This window comes from Papio anubis, chromosome 9, assembly GCF_008728515.1.
Source record: "Papio anubis isolate 15944 chromosome 9, Panubis1.0, whole genome shotgun sequence".
In the NCBI taxonomy this organism is placed as follows: domain Eukaryota; kingdom Metazoa; phylum Chordata; class Mammalia; order Primates; family Cercopithecidae; genus Papio; species Papio anubis.
This window is the reverse complement of record NC_044984.1, coordinates 97,251,782-97,267,601: the sequence shown is the minus strand read 5'-3', so window position 1 is coordinate 97,267,601 and position 15,820 is coordinate 97,251,782. Positions and strand designations below refer to the sequence as shown.

At 43.3% G+C, this 15,820-nt stretch overlaps 1 protein-coding gene across 2 annotated transcripts in view; it reads left to right on the top strand.

The window, feature by feature from the left end:
• PAH (phenylalanine hydroxylase) overlaps positions 1–15,820 on the top strand; it is a 74,738-nt gene that overhangs the window by 56,227 nt on the left and 2,691 nt on the right. For both annotated transcript variants that reach the window (XM_021922819.2, XM_021922820.2), the window contains exons 6-12: positions 322–518; positions 2,692–2,827; positions 3,886–3,955; positions 8,501–8,557; positions 11,021–11,116; positions 11,669–11,802; positions 14,896–15,011. In XM_021922819.2, the coding sequence (XP_021778511.2) occupies positions 322–518; positions 2,692–2,827; positions 3,886–3,955; positions 8,501–8,557; positions 11,021–11,116; positions 11,669–11,802; positions 14,896–15,011 (806 nt within the window). The remainder of the gene's footprint in view (positions 1–321; positions 519–2,691; positions 2,828–3,885; positions 3,956–8,500; positions 8,558–11,020; positions 11,117–11,668; positions 11,803–14,895; positions 15,012–15,820) is intronic.

Below are 15,820 nucleotides of genomic sequence, written 5' to 3'. Positions count from 1 at the left end.
CCCTAGGTAAGCAGTTAGAGAATTGGAAGAGTAGAAAAACCAAGTGATTTCCTGAATGTGAGAGCAAATCCTCAATGCAGCCTGTATCATTGCTTAATCAAAGTGGTTAACCATTGCTTAGCCAATTTCATGTGGGAAATCAAAACAGTAATTTTCCTGTATCAAGATGTGTAATTTTTCTCTTTCAAATAATGTATGAAATTCACTGGAGCAAGTGATGGCAGCTCACAGGTTCTGGCCTCTGACTCCCTCTGCTAACCTAACCTGCATTCTGCTGTGCCCTTGCCCTGCTTGAGACACCTATTTTTGTCTGGATTCTAGTGGGCAGCCCATCCCTCGAGTGGAATACACAGAGGAAGAAAAGAAAACCTGGGGTACAGTGTTCAAGACTCTGAAGTCCTTGTATAAAACCCATGCTTGCTATGAGTACAATCACATTTTTCCACTTCTTGAAAAGTACTGTGGCTTCCGTGAAGATAATATTCCCCAGCTGGAAGACGTTTCTCAATTTCTGCAGAGTAAGTCCACATGAGGGTCAATGACCCTGCAGAAAGTGGGGGGAGGATTGAAGCAGAGGAGAGGGAAGGGGAAGACGTATGTGGAGGCGAGTATGAAAGCATGTGATTGTAGAAATGCATGCAGGTTGATTCCTCCAGGAAGAACTCAGTTTCACTGTGCTCTACCTTCCCTCCAGTCTCTACTGTGTTTATCCACTTTCATTCAATCAAATACCTGAGGCTGTGGATTTTGCTGTGTACATGTCCCTGAAAAGTATTTTCTTTCACACTTAAAGCCCAAGCTGTTTCACTGAGTTTTTTGTTTTTTGTTTTTTCCCTGTAGCTCCTGCTGTGTTATGAGTTAGGAGTGTGTGTTTGTGTAAGAAATGTGCTATTTTTAGGGATGGTGCCAAGAGCCCTGAGCTCTGAGTCTGTGCATCTGGTATGAATCCTGCCTTTGACACCCTCCAGCTGAGTAAACCTGCCTCAGTTTTGTCATCTGTCAAATGGACACTGTATCAACACTTTAGCTTTTCCCATAGGGAAATTACGAGAATGAAGTAAGATGCTGCATATGAAAACACTCAGCACAGTCTTGCATACACAGCAGGTATTCAGTGAATTTGGACTGAATTGAAACCTGAGTAGCTCAATAGGTAAATACATTGAGTTGCAGGCCTCTCCATACAGTATATATTCAGGGGAAATAGGTGTTATTCTTTCTGCTAAGGGGATGTTAATTTAGCAAAAACAAAACAATGAACTAACACATATTGAACACCTACTGTGTGCCAGGTAGAATAAGCAAAAGTAGGGAGACAGACTACAGGTTACAAAAGTTTCTATATATCAGAGCTGTGCCGAGATGAGCCACTCTGGGGACAATGAGCCAGGGAAATTACTTGGCAGGAAGGGAAGTTGTAGCCAGGACAGATCGGGGGTGAGCTAGATGACCTTTTGGGTCCCTTCCATTAGAAAGTCTTTGCTTCTTAGATAAAGAGTGGAGTAAGGGTCCAAGGAGAGTGTACTTCAGCCTGAAGACACAGAGAACAGGGGGCAAGAGGCAAGGAGATCTCAAAGACTTCTTTAGCTAATTACTCCCATTGCCATGGCCAATAATAAGAGTAATAAAACAGTAATACTAGCAGTTGGGAAGCTACATAATAGTAATTAAGAGAACAGACTTTGAAGCTAGACTACCTATGGCTGTGACCTTGAATGAAACCTTTAACCTATCTCTGTCTCAGCTTTCCCATCTGTAAAGTGGGCATAATAAGAGTGTCTACTTCATAGGGCTATTGTGGGGATTAGTAGCACACATAAAGTAGTTTAAAAGAGTGTCTTACATACAGTAGGTAATATATAGTGTTAGCTATTATTACCATTATCACTGTCATTGTCCTTATCCTTTAAAGTTTGGAACAAATTGAGAGACAGATACAGGAACCATAGAGATGGTGATCAGAGGTCAACTTTAAAATTGAGCGATTTAGAGAATGTGATATAGATGTGCACACAAATGGACTTGCTAATATTTTACCCCTTAATTAGGTAAACTTACCTGGCAATTCATGCAGCACAGTCCATTGCATGGCCAAGAGCAGACTGGAATGAGGTCCTCTGTGAGCAATCAAAAGAGAAAGAGCAGTACAGAAAGAGTTAAATTGATAATATTCATATTTTCTTCCCAAATGCTCCAGTCAGACAGGTCACTGCTACTCATGGGGTGGACTGTGTGAGGTGCAGGACAGAAGCTGGAAGCACTCTATCCATACTCTTACCTTCTGGGAAATGAGGTACAAATTCCCTTTTCACTCTAGAAGCAGGAGAAGTAGGGAATAATTGTTCCACCCTAACAAATGGTAATGAAAGCTAAATTTATCGCATGTTTCCAATGTGCTAGACTCTGTGCTAAGTACTTTATATTCATTAGCTCTTTTTATTCTTCAAACATCTCTAAGAAGTATCTGTCTACATTATGCAGATGAGGAAACTGAGGCTCAGAAATGTGAATTTACTTGATCAGATCACCTAGCTAGAAAGCAGCGAGGCAGACATCTGAAGCCAAGTTTGCCTAGCATCAAAGCCCATGTCCCTGGGCAGTTATGTGTGCTACTCCACTACCTGAAGGTCTCCTAGTGCCTCTGGCTCAGTGGTGAAGAGCTTTGAGTTTTCTTTCTTCTTTGCATCCCAGCTTGCACTGGTTTCCGCCTCCGACCTGTGGCTGGCCTGCTTTCCTCTCGGGATTTCTTGGGTGGCCTGGCCTTCCGAGTTTTCCACTGCACACAGTACATCAGACATGGATCCAAGCCCATGTACACCCCCGAACCGTGAGTACTGTCCTCCAGCTACTAGTTGCCAGGCACAATGAGCACCATCTTTTCCTGCTGCAAGAATGAGATTTGGGTTCATTACTGGCTGGTCCATAGGACTAGTTGTCTAGACTGTTTGCTGATAGTACTAAAAACAACTCATCTATTGTGGAGATTTTCTCCATCCAAGTAGATAGACCAGACTGATTAGACATTTGGGCATCCTGTGATCCAATAACTCAGAACTCCCTTGGCAGTGAGAATGAGAGATCCCAATCAAGTTCCAAAGTCAAAGCTATGAAGTTGCAAATGAGAACAGGAACAAGTGGCAGCCAAGCTATCTCAATACCTCCTAAGTATACATCTAGATTACTCTTATCTTTCTTTGCCTAGATTGTATATTGGGTAGAGGTAGAGAATGGCAGCCATTATGCTTCTTACTTGGGTGTTTAGTTATCCCCTTAGTCTGATAAAACTTATGCAACTTATAAAAAATTCAGTAGAACATCCAAAATTATTTTTCCTTGCCCATAAAGTTCATTGCTACAAATCCAAAAAGACCTTTTCCAAATGGACATAGCACATAAAATATTAAGTAAAGGTAGGTTTTCTTCCCTCACTGCTGTCCACCTCCAGACTAAGAGAAGAGCAGCACTGTTTTTGTTTTAGTTCCCAGTGGAATAGCTGAGCATATTGAATCTGCCCAGGGAAGTCAATACCAGGGAGAAGACAGGATGAGAAGTGTTCATGACTCATAGCTTGCTTAGGTATATGGGAGCATGTCCACAGAAATATTAGCTCTTCTGCCCTGTACCCCACTGGGCATACTCCTAAGACCCTTGGCTGCTGTGCCCTGCCCTGTACCTGTCTCTTATTTTTCCTTCCTTTTCTTCTTTTTATCTTTTACCTTGCCTTTTCTGATCCCAACCTCTGCATATCAGTTATTCCTGGGAGAGAGATTATAAGCCTAAAAGAGTTATTTCCATTCTTTCTACCCATTCCTCACATGGAAAGACTGAGTCTGGCTTGGCTTAAACCTCCTCCCCTCCAAGCTCTCTGTGCTTTCTGTCTTTCAGTGACATCTGCCATGAGCTGTTGGGACATGTGCCCTTGTTTTCAGATCGCAGCTTTGCCCAGTTTTCCCAGGTAAAGAATGGATTTTTTAGCTTTCTAATTATAGGTCTGTGACCTGAATTTCTCAAATGAGTTGAGCCCAGGGAGGGGCCCTCATGCCCTCTGCAAGAGTGGAAACCAGGTACAGTTCTATGATCCCACCTGAAGTGGGTGAGTGGTTCTGGGAAGCTAAATACCCATTTCAGAGATCAAGCATGGTGTTGGTGCATCACTCATCCTCTGAATCATATGTGTGTTCTTCAATGTACTAATCTCATTTTTCCTGCTAGAGCCTTTCGTCCATGAAAGCCTCCCTGATGCCCATGCAGGAACTACCTCACCTTCTTCCAATGTCTTAGTGCATTCCCCTCACCTTTTCAGGGCCATTGTAACTTTCTGCCTTGTCAGGCAGTTATTTGTGTATATGCTTGAATTAAGTGAGATGACATTTGCCAAGAATTCAATGCTGAAACCCTGACTTACAGTTAACAAAGAAATAAAAATGAGCTGAATATCTTATCACCATCATCAAAGCTGCAACCCTGCAACCTAGAATTTCATTCATCTTTCACAGTGGTTAACAAGCTCAAAAAAAAAAAAAAAAAAAGCTTTTTTTTTTTTTTAAATTTTTTTATTTTTATGGCAGGGTCTCACTCTGTCACCCAGGCTGGATTAGAGTGCAGTGGAGTAATCATGGTTCACTGCAGCCTCAGTCTTCTGGGCTCAAGCAGTCCTCCCACCTCAGCCTCCTGAGTGACTGGGACTACAAGCACATGCTTTCATGCCTGGCTGAATTTTTAAATTTTTGTAGAGACAGAGTCTCACTATGTTGCCCAGGCTGACCTCAAACTCTTGACCTCAATCCTCCCACCTCAGCCTCCCAAAGTGAGAAGATTACAGGCAAGAGTCACCACACCTGGCCAAAAAAGAAAGTTTTGGGCTGAGTAAAATAATTCTACTAATTCTCTCCAGGCACTGAGAGGCAGCCTAAAACCATGGTTTGGTAGCTGGGATCATGAGAAGGTTGAATGGTGTTCTGATGTACCAAGGCTCCAACCCTGCCACTAACCAGTTGTATGACCTGGGGTTACATTATCAGCCACCCTGTGCCTCCTTTTTAATAAATGTGGATCAGTCAAAAGCCCTCTCCACCAGTCAGCTTCGTCACAAAGAAGCATGAGAATCAAATGGAATGACCTATGAGCAAATACTGAGCCAAGTATTGGGATTTCAGAATAATGGGATCATGTGTGAATTTAATGGGCATTTTCCCTTAGCTGAAAGAAATAAACATTCCCACGGTCAAATAAAGAAGCTACCAGTAAATATTTGAAACAAACAAACAAAAAACTGGAATTTATTGCTTGCTAAGTGAGGGAAAACTGTACTTGTAAGATGCAGCCTCTCTAAACAAAAGGAAAAATTACTTTTATGTGAGGTTTGAGGAATTATGGAGTTCAAAGATTGTTGGACTTTTGGAAGTGGGACTGTTTAGGGATTAGTTGAACTTTAACTGTAGAAGGATCACCAATGACATTCAGAAGTGTGGTTAGGCTGCCAAGATATCTTTGATTGCTTGGGACAGTTTTAAAATCTGGATTTGTTACTATGGCCCCAAAACAATCAGTTTTTCCTTGAAGAATAGGAAACTTTTATTCTTACCACCAGAAGCTAGTTTATGAAGTCAGAGGCTAAGTGGCAGTCCTTCTTAAGCCATTTCCACTTGGGGAACCCCACAGAAGAGTGGATGGTTACTCAGGTCAACAAACAGGAGCTCCTGGGGCATCAGTGTCACATGGTTCCAATTTTGATCTGGATGGTCCCAAGGCAGTGAGACGTGTTGAAAGTTTCCTGAGAACATTCCTTGTTAAACAGAGGAAGGACTTGCTTCTCACTACAGTACAGGATGGAGTGGAACTGAAGCACAGGGATGTTGGGCCCCTTGTTGTAGGCAAGCTCTAGGCTCACAAAGAATGGTGACTAAGAGAACAAGGCGCCATTTTGGTCTTGGATTTATCAGTGGTTTCTAGTTGAATTGAGACTGTGGTATGTCTGGGCGGGTGGATGGATTGGAGATGGCTGAGGGTCAGGAGAGCAGATCCAGGCTAAGAATTTGAATTCAGTTCACTCTAAATCAGAAAGCATTTTATAAGCCTAATCCAAACCAGGCTCTGGACTTGGCCCAGGGAGTGATACAGAGATATAGACCATGTAGCTTCTTGCTTCAAAGTGAGTCTAATCATAGTCTTCATCTCTGTCTACACCCACTCCTCTGGTGATCTCACTCAATTTCATTGCTTTAAATACCATCTCTACTCTGATGATGGACACATTTATATCTCCAGCCAAGACTTCCATCCCAAAATTCAGACTTACATATTGAACTGCCTATTCAACATCTCCCCTTGGATGTCTATAAGAAATCTCTATCATACTGTCCAAAACTGAGTTATGGATCTTCCTTCGCAAACCTTCTCCAGGATAGCTTTTTCTCTATCAGTTCACAGGAACTCCACCCTTCCAGCTGATCAAACCATAAGTACTTTGGGACATTACCAGCTCCTTTCTCTTTAACCCCACAACAAATCTTTCAGAAAATCCTGTGTGTTCTACCTTCAAAATATGTGTAGAGTCTGACCATTTCAATTATGTCTACTGCTACCAACTTGGTCTCAGCCACTATCATTTCTCATCCTGGTGACTGCAGTAGCCTCCTCATTGGCCCCGTCTAGTGGTCTCTACCCTGGCCTCCTCCAGTCTCCTGGTGTCCCATTTACCCTCAACCTCTCCAGTGTCCTGGTGTCCCATCTACACTCAGCCTCTCCAGTCTCCTGGTGTCCTGTTTACCATCTACCTCTCCAGTCTCCTGATGTCCTGTTTACCCTCCACCTCTCAAGTCTCCTGGTGTCCTGTCTATACTCAGCCTCTCCAGTCTCCTGGTGACCTGTCTACCTGTCATCTCTCCAGTCTCCTAGTGTCCTGTCTACCCTCAACCTCTCCAGTGTCCTGGTGTCCTGTCTACCCTCTGCCTCTCCAGTGTCCTATCTACCCTCCACCTCTCCAGTCTCCTGGTTCCTGTCTACCTTCCATGTCTCCAGTGGCCTGGTGTCCTGTTTACCCTCAACCTCTCCAGTGTCCTGGTGTCCCGTCTACACTCAGCCTCTCCAGTCTCCTGGTGTCCTGTCTACCCACCACCTCTCCAGTGTCCTGGTGTCCTGTCTACACTCAGCCTCTCCAGTGTCCTGGTGCCCTGGCTACCCTCCACATCTCCAGTCTCCTGGTGTCCTGTCTACCCTCAGCCCCTTCAGTCTCCTGGTTCCCTGTCTACCATCCAGTCTCCTGGTGTCCTGCCTCTACCCTCAACTCCTACCATCTATTCTCACATAGCAGCCAGAAGGAGTACTTGATAACACAAGTGAGATCATGACCTTCTATCTGCTCATTACCATGCAATGGCTCCTGTTTCACTGAAAGGAAAAGCTCAAGCCCTAAAATGTCTAAAAATATTCTACATGATCTGGCTTTGGACCCCTCTTTGATATCACCTGCCACTGCCCCCTCACTAATCCTGCTCTAGCCACATTGGTTCCTCCCTGTTTCTTGACCCAAACAACACTTCCTTTTCTTGGGAAAGAAATGCAAGCTTTTGCACTGGCTATATGCTTGGCCTACAGTGTTCTTCCCTCAGATGTCAGTATAACCAACAACCCCACTTCCTTCAAGTCTGTGCAAAAATATCACCTTCTCAACGATGCTTACCCTGGAACCCTATTTAAAATCGAAGCCTCCTCTCAATCCCCTGGAGCTCTTAGTCCCTCTTGTTTATTTCTTCTTTTGTTTCTTCTTTCCAAAGAATTTGTATTCTTCTAAATAGTTATGTATATGTTCATTATTTATTGTCTGTCTCCACTAGAATTCACAAGATGCCTTTACTGATTTTATACACTGCCTGGCACATCGAATGAACTTAATATTTCAAGAATGCATTAATGTATACAGTAAGAAAGACACATACACACAAGGCAGGCTGCAGTAAGTGCTGTAAAAGAGACAAAGAGACCAATAGAGGAATTCTGCAACAGAAGCTGTGGTGAGAATTAATCGATGATGTGTTAGACTCTCCAGTTATATGTATGTCTGGACCGATGTCACCACTTATCTGCAGTTCTCCTGTGAAGTTTCCAGGGTACATGATTAAGACTCATTTAACACTCCAGGAATGTTCTGCTGATGAATAATCACTGAGCTGGAGTCAAGAGAAGAAGCTTTAGATACTAACCAACCCTGTGACCATGAGCAAGTCACTTCCCGTCTCTGTGCCTCAGTTTCCTCACTTATAAAGTGAAAACAAAGGACTAAGTGAGGGTGAAAGGGTCTCCCCGCCCTGGAGATCTGTGATTCTATAACATGTGGGCAGGAAAGACTTGACACCACACTCAGGGTCCATGTGGGCCATTCTGAAGGCATCTGGCCACCCATCACCTTTTTATGGCCAAGTACCAGGTTGGCTCTATGGGTGAATGTTAAAGACGGCCAGACACCAGCTACTCCAGTGACTCTGTTTTCCCCCAATTACAGGAAATTGGCCTTGCCTCTCTGGGTGCACCTGATGAGTACATTGAAAAGCTCGCTACAGTAAGTCCCTTCTCTCCCTGGGTGGATGGTGGGAGTGCTATAGGCTATGGCCCTCAGGTCTTTGAAGCTTTGTTACTCCCCTGGAAGCCAGGTTATCTGGGGGAAAAAAATCAGAATGTGGTGGATTACATTTGCACAAGTGAAACTTCACATTTTGATTGATTTCTCCTTAATAATTTGATTTTGAAATCAGCTACCTGCAGATGTTTACATCTCTTAAATTTTAAGCGGTATCTTGAACCCACCAACAGGCTATAACAGTAGCCCTTGAAAACCTTTGGCATAAAGTGTGTGTATGAAGTAATCTGGATCCAGAACTTTGAAGAGGGAATGTTTACATCTCTACTTTCACACCAGAGCATGCATTAGGATTTTTTCTTTCTCAGATACGAGGGAGAAACAGGGGTGGGCTTTCCCGTTATTGCTGAACACTTTCCTCTCCTGAGTATATTTGATGACACTTGTCCACTGGGGCTATAGAAGCAGCAATTCTGCATAGCAGGTGATTTCCTTCCTTCATACTCATTTCTAATTTTACTACCTCCCACCCCAGCCACTAGCCACATTGCCTGTGCTGGAAGTTGAAAAATAAATGTTTATAATTGAATTATGGACTGCCAATGAGTGCAAATCTATTATTAAGATATATCAGTTTCAGAAGCTTATGAACTCGTTCCATCAGAAAGGCTAAAAACTCTCAGAAGGTTATTTTCTCACTGACAGCTGCTTTTAGGCCCTGGACAAGCGGCTTTTTCTTCCTCATCTCTAAAAATGAAATGCAACAGCTCATATCTTGCCCATCTCAAAAGCAACTAAAAATTTAACTATTTAAATTTAATTATTTAAATTTTTGTGAACATGGGTTTTTAAATGCCAGAGGCTTCAGAGATACAAGGAGCGGCTTTCAAAGAAGCTACAGAGCTGGATAGAATTTCTCATTTCTACAAAGAAAATAAATTTGGAACTCAAAGCATCATGTTATCTACCATAACAATATTAAAATGACTTATCACCAATTCGACTTCCCAAAAAAATTGTTACTGATTGGAAAAATGTTACTGGTTGGTTGGGGAACAGTTCTGGATTCTTGCTGCCCTTAATTTGCTGTGTAACTACATGCATGTTGCCTTACCTTCCTGGGCTGAAGACTCCTCACCTGTATGTGAGGAGGTCAGACTGACTGAGCTCTGACAGCCCTCCCAGGTTTAACATATTCTAGTCCAATAAACAGATGTAACTAATAACCTACCCCTAATTCTCCAAAACTGTGACTGTCTCTAGCAGCTAACTGAGCTGTGGGTTCCTCTTAGTCCCAGAACTCCCATATTCTTTTTTTCAGGCCAACTCTCTAGGACATATTGGACTGTGGGTTATTGAAAGAAAAATACTTGGTTATTTGGGGAGATAAATGCAGTAGTTGACTTCAGAAACACCCCGAAGTTTTAGCATAGATGATGGGATATTCTCCTCATTGATTCTATCACTACCTAATCTGCTACCTCCCACTGTTGTGCCTGATGAGCTCTACTAGCTTCAGAGCATCTGAGGAACATCTCCGTCTAGTTGACACCACAGACAAAAGAGATAGAAGAGTTCCTGTCATATGGAGAACAGATTGTTGGAGGTCTCCTTTTGGGGCTTCTTAGTACCACCTGATATTTTTCATCACTCTTTACATTCAGCCAACATTCGATTCAACAGGTGACCGGATAGAGTGAGACACAGGACACACAGACATGATCACAGGTCATGCTGATTTAGAGAACAAACCTGCACAGGCTCCTACCTGGGCAATCTTGTCCGTGGCACTGGGGCAGTTGCTGCCTTCTCCTTCTTTGGGATGTGTACTAGTCAAGGATCTCCAGAGAAAAAGAACCAGTGAGATGTATAGAGAGAGAGATAAAGAGAGAGAGGGAAATCTGAGATGGGACTTATTAGGGAAACTGGCTTACACAGTTATCGAGACTGAGAGGTCCCACAATATGCTGGCTGCAAGCTGGAGAACTTGAAAAGTCAGTGGCGTAGATTATTCAAAGTTCAAAAGCCTCAGACTCATGGAAGTTGATGGTATAACTCTCAGTCTGAGACCAAAGGCCTGAGAACTCCTGGGTGGTGATGAGGTGCGAGTCCCAGAGTCCACAGGCCAGAAAGCCTGGAGTTCTGATGTCCAAGGGCAGGAGAAACAGGGTATCCTGGTTCTAAGAGGGATAGAATATGAATGTGGCTTTCCTCTGCCTTTTTCTTCCATCTGGGATTCCAACCCATTGGGTGGTTCCCACCCATATTGAGGAAAGATCTTCCCCACTCATTCCACTGGCTCAATGCCAATCCCCTCCAGAAACACCCTCATAGACACACCCCAAAATAATGCTTTACTAACTATCCAGGTATCCCTTCATTCATTCAAGGTGACACATAAAATTAACCATCACAGTGTGCTCTCAGATTGACTTTCCATTCCAGATTTACTGGTTTACTGTGGAATTTGGGCTCTGCAAACAAGGAGACTCCATAAAGGCATATGGTGCTGGGCTCCTGTCATCCTTTGGTGAATTACAGGTATGACCTTAACAGGAACCAAGGATGGATTTAAAAGTGGTGGGTACAGAAAACCATTATTGTGCTTTCGATATTGTTGAAACCCTATTTGTATCCATTTTGACATGCAACCTGAGTACTCATTCAGTGATTGGTACCTTAGCAGCTATGATTTGATTATGGCTGTGGGTGTTACAGATAGAAATGGAATTGCAAGTACACGTATCTCTGGGGAGAAAGGGCCTCCTGATTCCAAGACTGACCTATGCATGCAGCCTTGTGAGTATGCAAACACATGCCAGAAAGTGTGGTGGCTCCCACATCATCTATTGACCACCTTACTTGAAAGTAATTGGAATGAATTACTCCTTTCTCCCTTGGCTGTAGGTTTTAGATGAGCTATGAAGGGTAGAACCTAGTATGTGCAAAGTAATTTGGCTCACTGCATTTGGGCCGTGATATAGAAGGAATCGGGGTGAGATGAGAGAAGGGGCACAAATGGCCTCTGGGATGCGGTAGGGAATACTGATCCTTATTTAACAGTGATAATAACTTGTCACTTGGGGTCTACAGTACTGCTTATCAGACAAGCCAAAGCTCCTTCCCCTGGAGCTGGAGAAGACAGCCATCCAAAAGTACACTGTTACGGAGTTCCAGCCCCTGTATTATGTGGCGGAGAGTTTTAATGATGCCAAGGAGAAAGTAAGGTGAGGTGGTGACAAAGGTGAGCCACTAGCTCTGGGGGCCTCCTGGCTGGTGGCACTCATCTGTGGGTGGTTGGCCAGGAGAGTGGACTCCAATGCCTACTGCAACTTTGTACCATAGACAGTTTCTCTCCCATGTTCTCCACCCTCCCTCCTTTTTTTCCGTTCTCCGTTGGAAGGTTGGGCGTGCTGACCTTTGCACACACCCTTGCCACCTGGTCCCTGTTCAACGCAACCACCAAGTCCAGATACTGAACCCTCCTGCATACAGAGAGGCCACAGAAGTCTCCCCACAAAATCAAAGAAGTCTTATAACCTAGGAAGTCCTTTCATCACTTCCTTCTCCCAAACACCTACAAAACGTGCTTCCTCCTTTGTATCTTTACCCAAATTTAATCTCCATATGTCTTTCTCTAACCAACTTATTTCTACTCATCCCTGCCAAGTATTACAGTGCTTCTGTAATACTTATTAACTTGTAATATATTACATAAGGTAAGCTCTATGAGGGTAGAAATTTTGTTCTTTCTATTTTCTGTTTTTCCTCCGGCCCCTAGAACAATACCTGACACAGAGTAAGCACTCAATAAATAATTGGTGAAGGCATTAATCTCAGAGGCAGTTCAGCAAGAGGCTGATGGAGCGGTGCTGGGACTCTGAGACTATTGGCCCTCTGAGTGCACAGTTCCTGCACCCAAGCAGGAGACAGACTGGGCAGAGGGTCAACCTGGACACGGATATCCTAATACTCATTGTATGTTACCACTTAAAAAAATCTTATCAGTGATGGATGACAGGCATGGGACATACGGGCCTTTGGGAGTCTATGAAGCTGAGTATGTTAGCTTTCAACCCTATCTATGGACACTGAGAGGTTGGAGGAATGGCGGGGAGTGGTGGTAGAATTAATGACTTCTCAAAGAAATTCACACTTTTGAAAAGAGAGACATGAGGGAGAAACTCAAAGTCACAAATGAACATACATCTTAATTCTTCCTTTCTAAATCCAAATTCCATCCTCCCCAGGCCCCTCACAAGGAAAGATGAAAATTATCCCTTTGACACAACTCACTCACTTACCTTATATTTGCAAGGTAAGATTGTGGGATAAGACAGGTCCAGCTAACATTTGTTTGAGAATCCTTTGGAATAAAGAGACCTTAAAGAGGACTAAGTTTCTTTCTTTTAAAATAGATATTCCTTAAATTATGTCTACTTCTATCTTTAGATAATTAAAGGTAAAATGCTGGCCCACAAATCTACTTGGTTTGGCCTAAAATGACTATGTCTCCAGCTCTGTCCAGAGCTCTCAGGTCCTTCCTGCTCTGCTTTCTTAGTTCTCTCCTAAACTGGAAGCCTAGACACTTTCCAGCACCATCCTCCTCTTCCTCCAAGGCCCAAGGTTTGGACCCAGGCATTGGGGCTTGGAGGCAGTGCTGATGAGCCCCCTGTCATACCAAGATAATATTTGGATGAGCCCTCCTGGACACAGCTCTCTAATCAGCATGTGATCGGTCCCAGACCAGCAGGGAAGAGCTTGCCAGGACACAGGCCTGTCAGTACCAAGGCCTCAAGGGAAACAACCATGAAAACTCCATTCTGCTGAGAAGTGGTTCAGAGAGTCAAAGAGAATGCTAAAGGACAGGCTTCAAAACAAGGAATCTGTGCATCCCTTTGGATTCTCTCAGAGCGTCCCAGCCAAGAGCAACCAATTCTAACCACTTGGAATTTCAAGATTCAAATTGTAGGCAGAGATGTGATTGGCTGAGCAGGGTTCACATGCTACCTCTTCGCCAGAGGATGGCTGGCACCAAATACTGACTTCTGGACTGATACACACCTAGTAGGGTAGGAGTAAATCACCCAAAGCAAAAAATGAGCTGCTTTATGGGAAGAAGGAGGAAGAGGTGCAGAGCAGGCAAAATTATAGATGTGTAACACATGGCTCATGCCACTAGCTGGACTGAGACCGCTCTTTTCAGAGAAGAAGAGGTGGAAATACATACTTGGCCATTTGTTCTTCATTAAAGGTAGCAACTAACACTGATGGGGCACTTACTCCATAGTATAACAGCACTTGCTGCAACCCCCTGGGGCAGCTATTACTCTTGCCCCGATTTTACAGAGGAAATTGGGGTACAGAAGAGTGGTCCCCTGTGCCCACGGTCACAAGGGCTGTAATAGACAGAGGCAGGGTTTCAGCCTAGGCAGCTTGACTTGGAACTTGGGGAGCCACTCTTGCCAAACTTGGAGGTCCCTACTGTCTCCTGTAACACTGTATTTTCAGTACGGCAGCTTATATGTTCACCAGAGGCCAACTTAGAAATTTGTGATTACTTTGGAACATCTTGTTATTGGTATTGCATGATGTCCCTCATAGAGGCCCTCATGGTGGATTTCTCCCAGATCCAGGAGTAAAGTATTGGGAAGGCAAGAAAGCAAAGGGTCCAGGCCAGAGTCAGACTGCCTGGGTTTCTTCCCAGTTAGTTAACTTACTGACGGTATTGCCTTAGTAGTCACGTAGCCTTCCCAAGCCTGTTTCCTCATCCATAAAATGGGTATGGTAATGGTGCCTTTCTGCTAAGGTTTTTGTGAAGCTTAAATAAGAAGGATATTTGTAAAGAGCATTGGGCAGTTAGAACTTAACATAGTTCTTGGTACATAGAAGGTGCTTTCTTCACCACTTGAGAGCCATTTTCCTCTGCATTGACTATCAAGCATTTCAGAGGTTTTTTTTTTTTTTTTTTCTATATATAGCATTCTTTAGCTAGGTTTTACTCACTCTTGATTTTATTTAATGATAGGAGTTTGTGGCTTTATTGTATTCAGTGCTTTCACTGTAAGCTACCTCTGTCTTCTTGGAGCTAAGTGACTAAATATGTGTATATACGTGTTTGTACATACACATACACACAAGAAGGTTTCCCAAGAAGACTCACTAAAACTCCATTCCCCTCCTCAGCCCTGGCTGTTGAAGACCGTGTTCTAGGGAGGTGTCCGTATTCCTAAAAGAGAAGTAAAATGTCACGAGAATTCTCTTAAGATTACCTTTCTCCAAATGGTGCCCTTCACTCAAGCCTGTGGTTTTGGTTTTAGGAACTTTGCTGCCACAATCCCTCGGCCCTTCTCAGTTCGCTATGACCCATACACCCAAAGGATTGAGGTCTTGGACAATACCCAGCAGCTTAAGATTTTGGCTGATTCCATTAACAGTAAGTAATTTACACCTTACAAGGCCACTCTGTTTCTCAGTAATAGAAGACTGTGTTTCCTTACCATTGCCATAGGAAAAATAAGAAATTTATTGAAATATTTAATTAAGGAGAAAAGCATCTCCATTTAAGCCATGGGTTCACTGATGGAGAAGAGCTTGACAAAAAGATAGGAGTTACCTTTGTGTCCTTTTTCCTTTGACCTTCCTAGATTCCACTCCACCTCCCACCATCATTCTACCTTTCCACACTTAGCCTGTCACCGCCATGTTCCTTTTTCTCCTTCACCTCTCCATCCCTTCTACGCAAAGTGACCAGTTGGTATCACTCTTCCTGGTTCTATCCACTTTATAAGCTGTCCAGTGGCTCATCTGTTGACCTTCCACTCTTCTTTCGTAATGAGAATATTATAATAATTGCTCTTAAGAATGTCACAGGGTTACTTCATTTATCACCTGATTATCTCTCTAGCCCTTCACATTCTCTTCCAGCAACAGTGATCAATTTTTAGTTCTCATGCTCTTTCCTGACTCCTAACTCTTGCCCATGCAGTTCTTTATGTTTAAAATATTCTCCTTTCCATTCTCATTTACTTGGTATGTGAGAACATGGCATAAATGGAAGGCTGCCTCACACCTTCATCCAGTGATCTTGCCATCTAAATTGAGTTATCTGCTTAAACCATGGATTCTAAAATTTGAATATGCATCAGAATCAAATGAAAAGCTAGCTAAAAATTAATAGCTTTGAGTCATAGCCAAGGCTAAATTTACCAAATCTGTGATAACTCTTGGGAGTTTATAGACCTC